The following is an 18171-nucleotide window of genomic DNA, read 5'->3' on the forward strand; positions in this document are numbered from 1 at the left end:
ACACTGCTCATGAGAGTTCTCAAGGGCACACGCGTCCACAGGGGGTTCACCCCACTCCAGAACAGATGTGCTTTGAGCTCTGGTGAGCATGGGGACCCCAGGGAAGGCCGGGAGCCTTTGCTGCTCCGGCTTTGAGGTTCAGTGGACGGAAAAACCAAGTGGATCGCCACAGCACACCGGAGACATGGCCGCCCAGGGTCCCCTGCAGAAACAAGGCAGCTGGAAATGCGGGAGTGACGTGGCACCCGGGGCCGCCGCGGGTCACATGGGCCCGACCCCAGCAGGAGGGACAGATGCATCCATGACCAGCCTGGAATCACTTACAACTTCCAAATCTTGTGGGGTCATCAAGGATGCAGAGCCAGTACCTGCTGGTCCTGGGACAGGGCAGGACATCTGGATGCAAACTAGTTGCCCTTGCCCCCACCAGCCATTTGCAGGCATCTTTCTAGATATTTCGGATAAACTCGAAAAGGAACCCACCCTGGCCCTGGGGTCTTTGGTCATGATGAGATGCTGAGCCGAACCCGTTTGGGTGCACACAGGCCGAGCTCTGCGGGCCCGCGCGTCCGCCCTCTTGGCGCCTGGGGGAGCAGAACTTGAACCTGTCAGCGAGGACTGCACTGCGGGCATGTGACATTACACGCAAGCTCGGGTTGAAGGGCAGGAGCCCCGGGAGGGCAAGAGAAAACTGTCAGCCGGCACCAGCAATTTAACCGCTAGTCCCACATAATGCAAATGGAAGATGTGTGCTTTTATTGAAATAGTTCTGTAGTGCTCTTTGGCTTTTCTAATTAAATCTCAAATTATGAAGAGTCAGGACAGGCTGGGCAGCCCAGCAGGGCACAAAGCCTTAGGCATATGGATGCATTCAGTGTGCAAAGCCGAGGACAAAGGCTTTCTTTCCTCTGGGGCTTCTTGGGTGCTCAGAACGCAGATTGTTCTTGAATGTGAAGATCTGTCTCCTGACGGAAGATGGGAGGGCAGGTTTGCCTTAGCGGGGTGGGGCAGAGGTGGGGCAGAGGTGGGCAGAGGGGCTGGCTCTCGGGCAGGAGAACCTTGGCTTTCTCAGGGAAGCAGAAACCCAACCAGAGGAAGGCTGTCCTGCATCTGGGGCAACGGTGCCCTGTCAGCCAGTGCAGCAGGCCAGGGGGAGGCAAAAGGGTGTGGTGGGGACTGCAGTGGGCCGGAGGGGCAATGTCAGTGCAGTGACACCGGTGGCCAGCGCAGGCTCAGGCAAGGTTCCGAGGAAGACTCCACGTCTAGATGGGTGCGTGCAGTTTCCTTGACAAATGCCAGGTGTCTCAAACAATGGATGGGGCTGACCACACCCGTCTGCTCGCCCACAAAGGCCTGCAGTCCTCCGGTTTGAAAGCTGTGCCCCACAGACCTGGTCCTGCACAAGTAGTCGTGAGACCTCGTCCCCCCTCCCCCGCCCTGCAGGTGCCCCGAACAGCCTTCCCAGCCCTGCCTCGGCCCACCTGCCGCAGCGTTACGCAGTCCGCTAGAACCAATGCCCCTTCTACAAACGAGCGTCACAGCTACACTCCCACACCCCACGTGTCCATCTGCGCCCTGAGTTGAGAGTCCCTGCATCCTCTGGGTGTCGCCAAAGCCAGAATTTGTTGAGCCTTGCTTTCCGTGGTCTCGTCAAAACAGGTGTTGGTCTACCGAACACACATGAGATAATCATCTTCAAATGGGCATGCCTCTCAGATGGCTTTACCCTGGAGCCCCGGGCCGGGGACACACTCTGACCCTTCACACGTGGGAGTCGGCTGCGATTCCAACCCCATCGAGACATCCTACCTACAGCAGCCACCCCGGCGCTCTCCTTGGCGCCCGGCGCACCTGCCCTGGGGCTGCCAGAACGGAGTGCCCCCCGCCGGGCGGAGACAGCAACAGAAATGTGTTCCCTCTTAGTTCTGGAGGCCAGAAGCCTGTGATCAGGGTGTCAGCCGGGCCGTTCTAGTGTCTGCCCCCATCTTCACCCACGTCCGAATGTCCCCTTCCTACAAGGACCAGGGGCCCAGCCCTACTCCAGCGTGACCTCATCTTAACTAACTACATCTGCAACGATCCTCTTTCCCAAGAAGGTCACAGTCAGAGGTCCTGGGGGCTAGGACTCCAAAGAATCTGGGGAGATGCAGCTCACCCCATAACACTCCCTTTCTCCCGGTTCACCACGACCCTGTCGCAAGGAACAGGCAACATCGTTCATCATTAAGTGGCGAGCGCCAGCTTCCAAAGGCATCCGGTGGCTGGAGGGGTGGTGCGGGTCAGGTCAGGCCGGCCCGGGCAGAGAGCAGTCTCGGGGTGCCTGGGGGGGGCCACGGGCCAGCAGGCTGAGCTCCTCTCCTCTGGAGATGGGGCGGAGGGAGAGGCGACAAGATCCCTTAAAACCACTGCTTCCGACGGATTAGCATCCTCTCCGAGAGGATGGGCACCTGTCCCGGGGATTTGGCCAGAATTGGATGGGAGAAAAGAGGTTCTGGAGCTGCCCCCGCCCCCGCAGCAAACCCAGGCCCAGAGGTCATATGCTGTCGTCGTCCAGCATCCTGGTGAGGCCCTCGCAGATGCGGCGCAGGTGCGAGCGGTAGGGCTCGGCGGGGCTGTAGAGCGCCGCCAGGAAGTCGCAGTCGGCCAAGTGGCCGAAGACGTGGTTGATGCGGCCGTGGGATTTGGCGGTCAGGTGCGCGCCCACGGCCTGGTGCAGCAGGTCCCGGCACTCGTGCAGGGCGGCGGCCAGCACGCGCCGGTCGAACGTGAAGTCCACCTGGCGGAAGCTGACTGCGGTCATGGCCAGGCGGCGCGCCCCCTGGCGGAAGCGCTGCAGCAGGGCCAGCTCCTCGCCGCCCAGCTGGCCGCCGCGGAGCAGGACGCCCAGCTTCACGGCCACCTTGACCAGGTTCTTGAGCACCTTCTGGGCCTCCTTGCGGCTGCGGGTGAACTCCTTGGTGGCGCGGTACAGCTCATCCAGCACCTCGCTGCTCGTGTCGTCGATGAACACGGCCACGGTGGCCTTGGACGCCATCTTGCTCAGGAGCTTCTTCTGGGCCTGCAGGGCCAGGCTCTTGGTGCTGAAGGTGTCCATCGGCCCTGCCAGGAGGAAAGGCACATAGGCGTCAGTCCCCACAGCCCCGGGGCCTTCCAGGGACCTTCCTGGCGGGCCCCTTGTGTTTGTGCCACGTCGTCCCAATCCGTGAAATGGGCGCGTGCCAGTGGCCCAGCCCCAGGAGAGCCTCACCGACAGGAGCCTGCCGTTCCACAAACCTGCCGGGAAGCACCTACTCGGTGCGGGGTGGAGGCATGTCCAGGACACATGGGCTGTGCTACCCTCAGAAGCTACAAGATGCCATCGCGTGGGCTCCCCAGAGAGGCAGGGGTGCGGGCAGGCCTTCTGGAGGGGGGACAGGTGAGGAGGTGGGCAGAGGGGCACGTCCCAGGCCGATAGATCTTCACACTCCGCGGCCTAGAGGGACACTCTGAGGAGCCAGAGCACAGAGCACAAAAACAGGGCAGGACACCTCCGTAGGAAGGCTTGTGAAAAAAAATCAGTCACACTGAAAAGATGGGGACCAAAGGGACCCTAAGGGATCTAAGGGAGTTCGTTTCTAAAAAAAGAAAGAGGGGCGCCTGGGTGGCTCAGTTGGTTAGGCGTCTGCCTTCGGCTTGGGTCGTGATCCCAGGGTCCTGAGATCGAGTCCCGCATGGGGCTCCCTGCTCAGCTGGGGGTCTGCCTCTCCCCGTGCCCCTCACCTTGCTTGTGCTCGCTCGCTCTCATTCTCTCTCTCTCAAGTCAATAAAATCTTTTAAAAAATTTTAAAAAGGAAGGGAGGGAAGGAAGGGTAAAGTCAAAAGAGGGAACGCATAATGGTGAAATCTGGGCAGGATGTTCTCCAGTCCCCCAGGCCCACCAGATCCTCACTGTGGGCTGAGGAGGGGCTCAAGGTGAGTCACCACAGGGAGATTCCACCCCCACTAAGTCCAGCTTGTCATTCCCCACCCCCATCCTGCAGTTCAGTAGGCCCTGGGCTGTTTAGGGTGGAGGAGCCCAGCTACTACCAATCCCCCCCCCCCCCCCCCGCCCCCCTTTCCCCGGGCCCCGGGGCGGGCAATGAGTCAGGTGGGTAGGAGCCAGGGGCGGGGGGGGCCCGGGGGGGGGGGGTGGTGGTGGCGGGGCACGTGTGAGGTGAGGTTTCTAGGAACACATTGCTCCAGTGACGCCTCTGATCTGGAAACACTGACTTGTGACAGCTCCTGCCCAGGAAAGGGCTGGGACAGTGGCCAAGGGGAGCAGCAGGCCAGCTCCCGGGGCACAGTGAGCAGGCTCCCGACTGCAGACTCTGTTCCTCACACCTGTCTCCACGGCCGACTGCCAGATGCCCCGAGTTCTGAAGCCACCCCCCCCACCACCTTCTTCCCGCGGTGCCACAGTTCTTCCCAACTTGCACATCTGGGCGTGATCCTTGCCTTCTGAGGACCAGCTGGCAGCTCCCACAGCTCCCAGGACCCGGCCCCACACCTCTTTCGGTGCCTGCATCCTCCCTGGTGAACTCCTATTCATCCCCCCGGAGCCCTGGCCCCTGAGTCCCTGCCTCTTCTCGAAGTTTCATCCCTCAGCTTGGCTTGCATACTACCTCTTCTAGGAAGCCATCCCCGAACCAGCAAGCTGACGAAGAGGCACCTCCTCTGGGCCACGCAGTGCCCCAGGCACCCTCCAACACTGCTCTGCCCACCTGCATCGGCCTTCACTCCCCAGCTGGTCGGCCTCACCCCAGCCCACGGGGCAGGCAAGGGGCCTGCTTCCTTACCCGCTGTGTCTTTGGAGACTCCAGAAAAATGAATGAGGCGAGCCTGAGACCCACCCCCAGCCCTCACCCACTGGCCCAGGCCCTAGTAGAATCTACCCCCATCCCGGCCCCAGGCCGGCCAGACCGGGAATGCCATGTGGGTGCCCGATCAGCCCCCAGAGCCCCCACAAAGCCCGTCTTTGTTTGAGCTCACACCCTGAGAGAAGTCCCACCCCCTGGGCTGCCCCCTCGCCTGCCCTCAGAGGTCAAGGTGGGCACGAGGATCGCAGGACTGCCTTCCCTGCCCCCCACACCGTCACCAGCCTTCAGGGCTACACGGGCCTGGGCCATAGCAGGGGTGCTGCTGACTTGGCACCACATGGCAGGCCCTGAGCCGGCAGCATGCGCCCATTTCATCATTTCCGCCAGGTGGTAGGCTGGTTGCCAATTTGCTGAAGAAATTACACAGGCTCAGAGAGGCTGAGCCACTTCCCCTAGGCCACACAGCAACACAGCAACTGACCGCCTTGGCAGGCCTAACTCTCTCCACCTTCCCCAGTTGGTGCCTGCAAATCACCTCGAGCTTTCAAGGGCCAGGAGCTGTTTCAGTGACAAATCCAGCCCCAGGACTTAGGACCTGCTCCCAGATCTGACCACTTAGTCAAGCAATATAACCGCCCCGTGCCTCAGTTTCCCCATCTGTAAAATGAAGATCAAACTAAGTCTGTCCTAGGGCAGAAGCTTGTGGCCAACCCCAGTGCCCCCCAGGCTGTGAGCTTTCCCTGGGCCGGGGGCTGGATGCCACTGCCTGGCATTCTGCCATTCAGGCTCTACGCCATTCAGCTCCCTGAAGGCATAGCCCTACTTGTCTGTGAGATCCTCTGAGGAAAGGGCAGCAGCACCTTCAGGCTGCTGAAGGAGTACCTGTGCCTCCCAGATGCCTTCCCACCAGTTTCTCTAGAATGTTCTACTCCATTCCCTGTACCAGGACTCCTCCTCTCCCTGTAAACTGCTCATCCAAGTCTCAGCATCGCAGTCACCTCCTCCTGGAAGCCCTCCTGGGTGTCTCAGGCTGGGCCAGGTGCCCCTTGGCTCCCATGGCGCCCCGGGCATGCTCCATTCTGGCCTTGCACACCTTGATTTCATTGTTCGTCTCCCTGGCCTGACAGTGCAGGCAGGGGCTGGGGCTCCCTTGTTCACATGGTGCCTCCGGTGGTCAGCCCAGGGCCTGGTACACAGCAGGCACCTCTTAAGTGTTTATTGAACGCATGAGGGAAAGGATGTCCACAAACATCAGAAACGAGAAGGAACCCCCAAGGCCTTGCATTCAGTCTCCCAGCTTACAGATGGACAAACAGGCTCAGAGAAGGAAAGGACTTTCCCTGAGTCCAGGGAGGAGGCCCAGGTGCCTGGACCCCAAGGGCCCTGGACCCCAGGTCTTGCTGCCTATCTTGGTTGCTGTATGACTTTCGGGGGTGAGGTGGGCGGGGGGGCTCTGTCCCTCTCTGGGCCTTGGCCTTCCAATCTGCAAGTGCTGGTTGAGTGTGTTGGTTCCGGAGGGGAGCTGGGCCCCCAGCAGGACCTCCCTCCTAAGCCCAGAAGGAAAAGGGGGTGGGTGAAGGCAGCTGCAGCCTCCCTCCAGGCCTCCACACTCCTAACCCCTCCTAACTCCTAGCCCCCAGACCTGCTAACACCTGGGCCAGCCCAGCTGCATGACCCCCTCTTCCCCAACCCATTGTTCTGCCAGAAACCCCCGTCCAAGCAGGCGGACAAGGAGATGACTGCCATCCCAGGGGAGCAGGCCACAGACGAAAATAAACCCCAGCCTTCCTTCCTTCCTACACACTCACCCAGGTCTGGGGGCGGGCAAGCTAGGAGGTGACCAGGCTGTGCCACGTCAGCCCTTCTGGGGCAGGGCCTTCCCAGGAACCGCCCAGGGGCTCAGGGGCCAGATGGTCAGCGTCCACAGTCCCTGCCCGCCGAGTGCCTGAGCGTCCCGTTATCATCAAAGCTAAAAAAGCCTGCTAAAGGATCGAGGGCTTGGCTAGAACACTCATTCAGTCGCTAAGGAGCATTTATGGAGCACCACGTGTGTCCCCAGCACGGGATATTGGAGTGATCCGAAGAGATCCTGTTCCTGCCCTCTGGAGGATTCCAGCCTTCTAGACCCAGGCCACCTTATTACAAAATAATTTGGGTCCCCCCGTTTCCCTGAAATGGAATCTGCAGACACCACTATCTACCTGCACCCACCAGTTTAGAAACAAAATAGGGGGTGCCTGGCTGGCTCAGTAGTTAGAGTGTGTGACGCTTGATATTGGGGTTGTGAGTTTAAGCCCCATGTTGGGTGTAGAGATTACTTTAAAACCTTCAGGGGCGCCTGGATGGCTCAGTAGGTTAGGTGTCTACCTTCTGCTCGGGTCATGGTCCTGGGGTCCTGGGATCGAGCCCCACATCGGGCTCCCTGCTCAGTGGGGAGTCTGCTTCTCCCTCTACCTCTGCCCCTCCCCCCAACTCACGTGTGCCCTCTCCCTCTCAAAAATAAAATCTTTAAAAAAATTAAATCTTTAGGGGCGCCTGGGTGGCTCAGTTGGTTGAGCGACTGCCTTCGGCTCAGGTCATGGTCCCAGGGTCCTGGGATCGAGCCCCGCATCGGGCTCCCTGCTCTGCGGGAAGCCTGCTTCTCCCTCTCCCACTCCCCCTGCTTGTGTTCCCTCTCTCGCTGTCTCTCTCTCTCTCTCTCTGTCAATTAAATGGATAAAATCTTTAAAAAAAAATTAAATCTTTAAAAACATAAATAAATAGATGGTATAAAGGTGGTAGTCTGAGGCAGACTGATTGGGGAAGGGGTCTAGAATACCCCTTGTTTTTGTGTCTCAATCTGGGTCTATACAAATATAAAAAGCCATCGAGCTAGATGGTCGTACAACTCTGTGATTATGCTAACACCCAGCAAATTGTACACTTTCCAAGGATGAATTTTTGATATGTGAATTTATAATCTCGATAAAAAAAAATTCTAATCTTTCTCCAAAGAAGAAACATAAATGGCCAACCAGCAGCAGGAAAGACGCTCAGGGAGGGAACCAGACACAGAAGGCCACATGTGGTGTGAGTGCACATGGGTGACACGGCCAGAACAGACTCATCCACGGACGGGAAGGGGGTGTCGGGGGGGCCGGGGCTGGAGGCGGACGGTGTGGGGTGGGGCGTGACTATTGATGGGGATGGGGTTTCTTTTTGGGGAGAGGGAATGTTCTGGAAGTTGAACACTTTAAAACACTGAATTTTCTGGTATTCGGGTTATATCTTATCAAGCTGAACACTTACTATATATATTAAGTGTATATATTTTATACCTTTCTGCCCCTTACTATATGTTTTATGCCTCATATTTAAAATGTTAAATAAATTTAACATTTGAAAAGTCAGGATTTGGCCCATGCTGTAGTACAAACAGAAATAAAAGGATCACACAAGCTGAGATTTGTAAATCACTTCCACCTTGCCAGGCACATAGGAGGTGCCTAATAATACATGGTGGATCGAAAAGAATTTCCCGCCTTAGCAGCACAGGCCCACCGCACTTGAGGATAGAGCGCATCTCCTAGGGATCTGCTATGGGGCATGGCAGTGAACATGTAGCTACAGATTCCTGTCGAAAAGAGCTCCACCTCTCCCTCAATTTACCCAGGAGTTGCATTTTGGGAACAGTCACTGGGTATTAAAACCGTGCAAAACCCCACTCAACGGTTTGTGTCTGACAGGACGTTAGGAAGTTGTGTGTGCCAGGGGGCTACTCAAGGCACGTGGCTGGATGCCTAGTGTCCCTGCTCCCTGCCCCCCAATGCCAGAACATCCTGTTATCATCACAAGCAAAAAGAAAGCCCTCCAAATTTCCAAAATAGTCCCCTAAGAGGCATCTTCCTTGCTGGAAGCCTCCTTCCAGCAGACACCAGAAATCAGTGGACACAAAAACAGGATAATTTCAGAGAGAGATAAGAGCCAAGGAGGGGGGAGTGACAGCCAGGGACAGCAGGTGACCTTGGCCAGGACGGTCAGGAAGGCCTCTCTGAGGTGGAGCTGCCAAAGCTGGGACTGGAAAGACAAGGTCTAGGGGAAAGGTGAGCCAGGCAGAGGAAAACGGCTGGTGCAAAGGCCCTGGGGCAGGACTGTGCCTGTGTTAGAAGAGCAGTGAGGAGAGTGAAGGCCACTGTCTGGGTCCGCCCACAGCCCTGCTATCTCCCCACAGGGACCCCAGACAGGCCCCGTGCCCTTGGGGACAGCTTTCCCACCTGTGAAATGGGTGTCCAGGTACAGAGTCCCTGGCTCTGTTGACGCTTGCCCTGCCCCCCACATTCTTCCCCAGAACTGTGGAGCCCAATCCACCCTTTCTCTGTCAACCCCGCTTTGTCTTTTGGACTCGGAACTTTGTCCTCATCCCAGTTTGGACACTCCAGCTCCCAAACGCCCTGCACACTGGCCACGGACCCTGACCTCAAACCTCTGGGCTGCTCTAACATCCTTTACCTGCAGAGGCAAAGACGGGAGGCAGGACTGTCCCCGAGCCTCCCCTGAGAGGCGAAGGGCACACACCGGTGAACGGCACCCTCCCAGTGGACCCTGTTCTTTCCAGTTCCTTCAGTTCCCAAACTCAGGAGCCAAGCCAGTCTCTCCCCCATTACAGCCACAACCCCCTCCATCAGTCTCTCCGTCGCTCAGTGGGCTCCAGCCTCACCCATCCCCTTGCTGCATGCACTGTGCCTCTGCCAGGGGTCGGGAGCAGGGGGCGTTCTCAGCATAAGGGTCCCCCTGCTCAGAGAGGCTTTCCCTGACACCCCAAATCATTCATCCCTGGTCTCCTCCACCTCACCCCGCTTATTTGTGACAATTCATTGTGTTGATTCATGGCTTAGGCTTCCTAGGCCAGGCTCGAGGCCGTGAAGGTGGGCAATGGGTCTGTCTTAGTCCTGGCGGGGTCACCAGTACCCAGCCCTGGGCATGCAGTGGATCCTAACTAGAGGATTGTTGAATGACTAATCGATCACTGAATGCAAATCGAGGCGCAGGTTAATGCGGGCGGGAAATGATGTTGCAAAGCTGCCCAGGCCCTGTTTGTTGGGAGGCCCTGGAGGTGGGGGTGGGGAGACCCCTCCCGGCCCTCCCCCATCCCACCGGGGCTGAGCACACCGCAACCCCGTATCGAGTCCCCACAGCCAAATCGATTCCCGCAAAATGCTCTAGGTAAGTTTCGCCAAACCAGGATGGGTCACGGGCCTACACATGTGGTTGACAAACGTGCAGTTCTGGGCACGGATGCCATCTGACATTCTCCTTTACGGGAACAAGCCAGACTACCGAGAAACAAGGAGAATGAGAACTGCGCTCATCAGCAACGAGAGCGACGTCGGGGCCGAGCCCGACGGCAGGTGTCCGGGGGCGGGAGAGCGTCTCCTCCATGCTCTTGCGCTTTTCACAAGGAAACCGCTGTGGACCCGACACACTGTTGAGTTTAATTCTCATCACTGGCATTCTCTTCATCACTTTCTTGAGATCTACCAGGAGTTGGCGAACCCTGGCCCACTGCCCGTTTTTGTAAATAAAGTCAATCGATGGCTGCTTCCGCGCATAACGGCAGCCTTGGGGACACGGGACGGAGACCTGTATGGCTTGCAGAGCTGAAAATATTTATTCTCGGGCCCTTCATAGAAAAAGTTTGCCAACCCCTGGTCTAGACAATCAACAGAACAATAAATCAAACCCCGATGTGTAGTAGTTGCCAATTTCCACGGTGTACGTGCTCCCACCATGGCCAATTTCAAGCTTCCAACCTGATGTCAGTGAAGGTGGAGCTGGGAAGAGCTGCTCACCATTTCCGCCAACCGCATCCAATAGATGAAAATGACCTCAAGAGTACAGATCTTAGTCAAATACGGTAGAATAATTAGGAAGTTACAATTTTTGACTATTTATGACCTTTGCTTTTTTATGAGATTTATCAACATATGACTCACACACCAGAAAATTTGTCCTTTTAAAGTGTACAACTCAGTGGTTTTTATATATTCACAGAGTTGTGCGACTATTGCCATTATCACCCCTAAAAGCAACCCTGTCCCCATCAGCAGTCCCCTCCCCCAGGCCCCGGCCCCCACGAGCCTCCTTCCCGTCCGTGGAAGAGCCTAGTCTGTGCGCGTCACCCACGTGGACGCACACCCCGTGTGGCCTTCTGTGTCTGGTTCCCTCCCTGAGCGTCGTGGGCTCGGGGTCCGTCCGCGGGGCCGCGCATGTCAACGATTCACTCCTTTTTATGGCCAAATAATATTCTATACCCTAGTTTTAAATATAATGTAAGCTCCTCATAGTCTGTCATTTTTAAATAATGGCTGTGTTTAACAACCTAGCCGTGAAAATTCCTGACAAGACAGCCTGGGGCTCTCATGAGCTGGGCTGAGCCGGTGACAGCAGGCCCCGGGTCCCCGGGCAGCCCGTCCCCACCGCATGAATTCTTCATGTCCCACACAAAAGGTGTCAATAATTGATGGACCAGCGCAGCAGGGACGGGCCAGCCACTCCATCTCACCTCTCTGAGCCCTGGCTGTAGTGGCCCAGGGTGGCCTCAGGGGCCCCAGGCCTCCGCCCACAGCAGCAAATGCCCCCTCTGTCCTTTTTCCCCACAAAAGACCCTCTGCCAACAGCAGGGACCCCACGGCGTCAGGTTTTTAATCAGCCACCGCTCGGACCTCACAGTCGGTGCCCAATTTGGATATGGCAAAAGGACTGCTGTTGGAGGGGCTTGGGGGCCTCAGTGGTTCTCAAACGGGGTTCCCCAGAGCCGGAGCCAGGTCTGGCCACCTGCCGAGCATCAGGGGGAGCTGGGACCCTGCCAACTACGGTCAGACTCCCACTGAAGCAGAGCTTGGGCGCCAAGCAGGAATGTTGGGAGAGCACAGCCCACCCCCTACAGAAAAGACCAGGCCAGGCTGAGGCCAAGCGAAAGATGTTCGAGGCTTCGAACGAGGGTCTTGTGGCAGCAATGTGGATGCAGCCTCTAGGTGAGTCCCAGCTCCGCACACCTCTCCCCTCTCCACTGCCTGAGTCCTAGCTCCCTGAGCCCTGAGCCCTCCTTCCGGGCTCGGGCTCTCACACTTCCTCATCGTCCTCCCCAAAGAGGCCACCAGAGGGCGGCGGTGAGCACCGGAGTCAGGAATCTGCCCACAGCCCTCCACTGCTCGCCTTTCTGGGGTAAAAGCCCAAATTCTTCCCATTGCCCACAGGACCATGTATGACCTACTCCCACCCCCATCCCCTCACTCTCTTCCCTCACTCACTCTGTTCCAGTCACATGGGTCTCCTCACTGTTCCTCTGAAACTCCAGGCCCGGGCCTGCCCCAGGGCCTTTGCATGGGCTGTGTCGTCTGACTGGAATGCCCTTCCCCTCAGGTCTCCACATTGCTGTTTTTTTTTTCTTGTCATTCAGGCCTCAGCTCAAATGTCACCTCCTCAGGAGCCCCTCCCAGGTCCCCCATCTAAACTAACTTCCACATCCATCTGTTTCTCCATCATCTTCATGCAGTTACAATTAAGCATAATGATATTTCTGAATGATCACCTGTGTTTCCCAAGTCCAACCTGTGAGCCAAGTGAGGGAGGGCACCAGCTTGGCCTTGGTCAGTGCTGTGTCGGAGGTGCCCTGCACCAGGCTTTGGTTTACGGTAGGGCCTCAGAACCTGTTGAGTGAATAAATGACCTCCCAGCACCAGAGGGGCATGGAGTCTGAGAGCTCATCCAAAGGCCCCACTGTCCAGCCAGGGAAACTGAGGCCCAGAGAGAGATAGAGACAGCCCAAGGCCATGTAGTAGTGCCACGCGAGCTCCTCCGGAGTGGGGGCTCCCCCAGATAAATGCTCCCCAACTTCCACTACCCCATTGGACAGAAGTGGATGTTGAAGCCTGGAGAACAAAGTCTTGGAGGATCCCAAGGACTCAGCCAGAGGAGCTTCCAGGAAAGCTCAGGTGGGGGAGCCCAGGGAGTTATGTCGTGGTGGGGGGGTGGGGGTGAGGGGTGCCCAGGGGAGGGGCACATGCTGTGTACCTGGCCCAGGCCTGCCCATCTCCAGGACCCCCCTCCCCTGCCTCTACATTTCTAACACATGGGGCTGTGGACACCCACCCCCTCTATGTCTCTAACACCTGGGGCTGTGGACACCCACCTTAGGTCTCTAACATTAGGGGTTGTGGGACCCCCCACACACACACACACGTCTCTAACACCTGGGGCTGTGGACACCCCCCCTCCCCATGTCCCTAACACCTGAGGCTGTACCAGGACAAGCCTCAGCCATTATTCAGCATCTGCCTCTGGGCAGGGACATTTCCGCCACAACAGCTGGAGCTTTGTCCTCAGGCACCCTCTCCTGGCCCCATTTGACAGACAGGGACACTGAAGCCTCTTAAACCCACCACATCAGATCACCAAGCAACTGAAAGTCCCCTGTCCTACCCAGGCCTCAGATGGGAAACAGGTTCAAGAGCATCTGACCTGCCCAAGACCACACAGCAGGACGGGACACCATAGGCCTCCCAAACTGCACCTGTCTGACTCATCTATTTGCTTAGGGACCTCCCACCCTCATCAGAGAGGGGCTCAAGCCCCCCACCAGCAGCCCCCCCCCAGTAGTCTGGGCACTCACCTACTACCAGCTTCCCAGGCCACCAGGCCTGCAAGGGATAGAAGCACAGCCCAGGTGTTTGTGTGGCTGGGGTGACAACTCTTTGTTCTGGTTTCCATAGGTACAGCGTCCCTGGGCCAGCCTCTCTCTGCTCCTCCCAGCTGCCCAGCCCTTGCCTGGCAGTCCCTTGGCCCAGCCCATCTAGGCAACTTGTTATGTTTCAAAGTCGTTGCCCATGGACCTGGCATGGCAGCTGAAGGAAGAGCCCATGCAGAGGACCCTGGGGCAGGACCATGTCTGGCGTGTTGGAGGGCTGGTATGGCTGGAGCAGAGTGAATGAAGGGGAGAGAGGGAGGGCCCGGAGGAGACATGCAAGGCCCACATTCCTGCATTTAACCTGGAAGCAGCCCTCTCCCCCAGGGAGTTCTGTCCCTTCCCATTCTACAGACAGGAAACTGAGGCTCAGAGAATCCAATCACTTGTTTTGGGTAGCATGGTGAGTGGCAGAACGGGAGCCAAACGGTCTGAACTCCACAACCACTAGCCTGAACTGCCCTCACTCAGCTGTGGCCCCCCCAGGGCATTCAACTCCCCCCGCGGGAAGGAAGCAACCTTGGAGGTCTGTTTACAGCTGGGGCTGCCCCTCCTCAGGGAGCCCCCCAGGATAGAGGAGGTGGCGATGCACACAGATCTAGGTCAGGTCACCTGCCAATTACCTAGGCAGCTACAGTCCCAATTCATAGCTGACAAAACTGAGGCCAAGGCTTCAGGCCACTGGGGAGCTCCCAGGTGGCCAGTCTGGGTGGGACTGGCCATGGCTCTTCCTGCCGCCTGGACTAACCAGAAGCCACACACATTCCCATCACCACACCTTTGGCCAGGCTGCCCACCACCTGGAATGCCCTCCCAACTTTGGAATCTGGGAATCCGGCCCTAGCACCTGGCACCCTGCTCGGTGAAAGGGGCAGAGTCCATCCGAGTCCCCATGGGGGTGGGGGGACGCTGGTCCCAGAGCACAACCCCAAGCTTGGGAGGGCAGTTCAGACCCAATCTGTCTTCCCCTAACCCATCCAGCAGGAGAGTGACGGGGACACAGAGGGAAAGGGAGAAACAGAGGGACACTCAGGGAGAAATACGGACAGGCATGGGGGCGAGAGAGACAGGGCGTCCAGGTGGCCCCCAAGGTGCGCTGAGAAGCGGAGGCGCCCGGGCATCGCTCCCTCACCTGCTCTCCGGGGCCTGTCCGTCGGTTCGAGCGTCGGGACTCCGTACAGCCGTCTCCGAGGAGCAGTTGCGGCTTACGCGGGACTCGCGCGGGAGGACTGAGACGGGACTGGACGGGACGGGGCGGGGCGGGAAGTTCGGCCCCGCCCTCCAAAAGCCCCGCCCCCGATGCGGCCCCGCCCCGCCCCCGCCCGCGCGGAAAGGACCCAAGAGGGGCGGAGGGGGTGGGGTGGGCCGAAGGCGTGAAATTAGCCAATGGCAGTGCGGGCGGCGTACGAAGAGGCCAATGAAAGCAAGTTATCTGGAGGGGGCGGGGTCTGGGGCGGGGCCAAACTGCTCCGAGAGATTCCTCCGGAATCGTGAAACGCGCCGGATGCGGTGTTGGGGGGCGGGGGGGGGGGGGGCGTGAGCCAAAGAAAGGAGAGGAAGGAGATCCAGAGTCAAAAACTGAGACCCGGTGAGGAGGGGGGCAGGGAGAAAGAGACTGACAGAGCCCAGAAGAAAACAGATCAACTCTGGCCCTGGGCAAGCCCCTTCCTCCCTCGGGGACTCACTTTACCCACCTGGGTGACAGGAATTGGTGCCGAAGCATGTTTCTTAAAGTACAGCCCCTAGGAACCCTTTATATTAGAATCACCTGAGAGCCCCTTAAAAGATGCAGAGTCCTGTAGCCCCAAATGGGCTGAATCTGACGCAAGGTTGAAGATGAATCTCCCCGGGCTCAGGTAAATTCTCAGGTGAGGTTTGAGGCAGTCGCTGGGTAGCACGGACCCTGGAAACCCCACCAGGGGACTCCCAGATCCAGCCTCGATTTCCGTGGGAAGGAGGCGGCAGAACACGCAGGAGCCTCCTGGCCGCCAGCGGGTGAGCTGGCTGGGCCAGCTGGGGCCCCCCTAGGAGGATGCAGCTGTGAGTCCTGGGAACTGGGCCCAGGAGCGGCTCCCAGCTCCCCTGCTGCTCAGTTTCCTCCCTGCAGCCCAGCTCTGGGTCCCAGTTTTAGCTAGGGCCAAGGGAGGCCAGAGCAGACCAGACAAGCGTTTGTGGAGTTCCTGCTGTATGCGCACGGGACGCACACAGCCCCAGCACAGGGTTCTGCTCCCGAGGCAAAAATAAATGAAATGTCTCTTTATCCCATTTCGGAGAGGGAAACTGAGGCCCAAAGATGGGGCAGTGACTTGGCTGAGGACACACAGACATAGGTGGCAGGGCCAGGATTCAGACCAAGGAGTGGTTTGCCCTCAGCCAGGTCCTATCCTCCCCTAGCCCAGGGCTGCTCATCCTCTGCACGATTGGCAACCAGGTGCTGCACTCCTGCTGTGGGGGGCAACCTGGGCCCTGGGGGGTGTTGAGCAGCATCCCTGGCCCCCACCCACTGGATGCGAGCAGCTCCTCCCCTCCAGGTCCCAACAATTAAAAATGTCTCTAATCATTGCCAAGTGTCCCCTAGGGGGCAGAATCACCCCGTTGAGACCCACTGCTAGAGATCCATCTCTTCATGGCTCCGTCCCAAATTGTGAGGACCCCTTCTTTGGGTCAGGGTAGCTAATGGAGCAAACTGTTTTTAGCATCTCATCAAACCACAGCAAACTCTTTCTGTGGGCACAGGGTGGGCGTGGGTAGAGTGATCCAGGTGGATTCAAACCCAGCTTTTTCCTGATCTCCATCATGTGTTCACCTCTCAGAGCCTCAGTGGTCTGAATCTGTGCCATGGGAATAGGAAGGTCCCCACAGAGGACAAATAAAAAGTGCCCACAGGGATGCGAAGAAATGAGACCGCTTGTACATTGTCGGTGGGATCTTAAAAAGCTGCAGCCACTGTGGAAAAGTTTGCTGGGTCCTCAGAGAAATTACCCTGTGACCCGGCAATCCCCCTCCTAGGTATAAACCCGAAGAGGTTGAAAGCAGGGACTTGGACAGATATTTGCACAATGTCCATATCAGTGTTACCCGCAGCAGCCAAAAGTGGGGAAGAACCAGAATGTCCATCGACAGATGAACAGATAAACAAAACGTGGTCCATCCAGACACTGGAATATTATTCAGCCATAAAAGGAAGGAAGTTTTGATTCATGCCACCTGGGTGAACCTTGAAAACATAAGCTTAAGATGCCAGTCATAAGAGGACAAGTATTGTCTGATTCCACTTTCTTGAGGGGAATCCATAGAGAAGAAAGTGAAAGAGAGGTGACCAGGGGCCCGGGGAGAGGAGAATGGTTAGTTAGTGCTTAATGCAGACAGAGTTGTATTGATGATGGAGAATTTCTGGAGATGGATGGTGAGGGTGGTTGCAACAATGTTAGTGTGCTTAATGCCCCCTGAATTGTACACTTAAAAATGGTTATGATGTTATATATTTACCATAATTTTAGAAAATGGATAATGTAATATACCAAAATCACTGAATTGTATAAGTGGGTGAATTTGTGGTGTATGAATTATACATGTTTTTTATAAAGCTGGGTTTATTTTATTTTATTTTTAATTTTCTTTTTTTTTAAAGTAGGCTCCATGCCCAGCACAGAACCCAGTACGGGCGAACTCACGACCCTGAGATCGAGACCTGAGCTGAGACCAAGAGTCTGATGCTTAACCGACTGAGCCACCCAGGCGCCCCTTGAAATTTTTAAAAAAGATTTTATTTTTTTAAAATGTTTTATTTATTTATTCATGAGAGTCAGAGAGAGAGAGGCAGAGGGAGAAACAGGCTCCCCACTGAGCAGGGAGCCGGATGTGGGGCTCGATTCCAGGACCCTGGGATCATGACCTGAGCTGAAGGTAGATGCTTAACCATCTGAGCCACTCAGGCACCCCTAAAAAAGATTTTATTTTTAAGTAATCTCTACACTCAAAGTGCGACTCAAACTCACAACCCCGAGATCAAGAGTTGCACACCCTACCCACTGAGCCAGCCAGGCACCCCTAAAGCTACTTTTTTTCAAGTGCCCAGCAGCACACCTGGTTATAACATTATTAGAGCTGGTTTTTATTGATCAGTTTTTTAAAAAAGATTTTATTTATTCATTTGAGAGAGAGAGAGGAAGAGAGACAGAGAAGATGAGCAGGGGGAGGGGCAGAGGGAGGGACAGAGGGAGAGGGGAAGCAGACTGACTCCCCATCAAGCAGGGAGCCCCACTTGGGGCTCCACCTCAGGACCCCAAGATCATGACCTGAACCGAAGTCAGACGGCTTAACTGACTGAGCCACCCAGATGCCCCCACTGAGCACTTCTTATGTGCCAGTCACCGCTGGCACTTTACCTAGATTAACTCACCAAAACCTCAAAGCAACCCTGCTATACAAGAGTCCCATTTCACAGATGATGAAATTGAGGCTCAGAGGAAGCAAGTGACCTGTCCCGGGTCGTGGCAGAAGTGGGATCAGAACCTGGGGCAGTCTCAATTGTCTGTAATGTGTACAGCTCCTCTGGGTGGCCCCAACATCCCTGAGGTCTCCCCAGCCGGGCAGGGGGCTGAACAGTAAAGA

The 18171-nt window shown here is 56.9% G+C and overlaps 1 protein-coding gene across 2 annotated transcripts; it reads right to left on the minus strand.

The window, feature by feature from the left end:
- Positions 1-1452: 1452 nt before the first annotated feature.
- On the minus strand, positions 1453-15425 carry TNFAIP8L1 (TNF alpha induced protein 8 like 1). Of its 2 annotated transcripts, XM_073887381.1 has the most exons (4): positions 15326-15425; positions 14690-14797; positions 12406-12523; positions 1453-3099 (listed from the first exon to the last, which is right to left on the minus strand). In XM_073887381.1, exon 4 carries the CDS (start codon positions 3092-3094, stop codon positions 2534-2536), a length of 561 nt encoding a protein of 186 aa, XP_073743482.1. In that variant the 5' UTR covers positions 3095-3099; positions 12406-12523; positions 14690-14797; positions 15326-15425; the 3' UTR covers positions 1453-2533. The 2 variants fall into 2 exon arrangements, with proteins under 2 accessions (XP_073743482.1, XP_025717184.1); XM_025861399.2 differs by lacking the exon at positions 12406-12523 and having other exon boundaries at positions 15326-15419.
- Positions 15426-18171: the final 2746 nt, after the last annotated feature.

This window comes from Callorhinus ursinus, unplaced genomic scaffold, assembly GCF_003265705.2.
Source record: "Callorhinus ursinus isolate GAN/ISIS: 27379988/994484 unplaced genomic scaffold, GSC_fseal_2.0 scaffold77, whole genome shotgun sequence".
Taxonomy (NCBI): domain Eukaryota; kingdom Metazoa; phylum Chordata; class Mammalia; order Carnivora; family Otariidae; genus Callorhinus; species Callorhinus ursinus.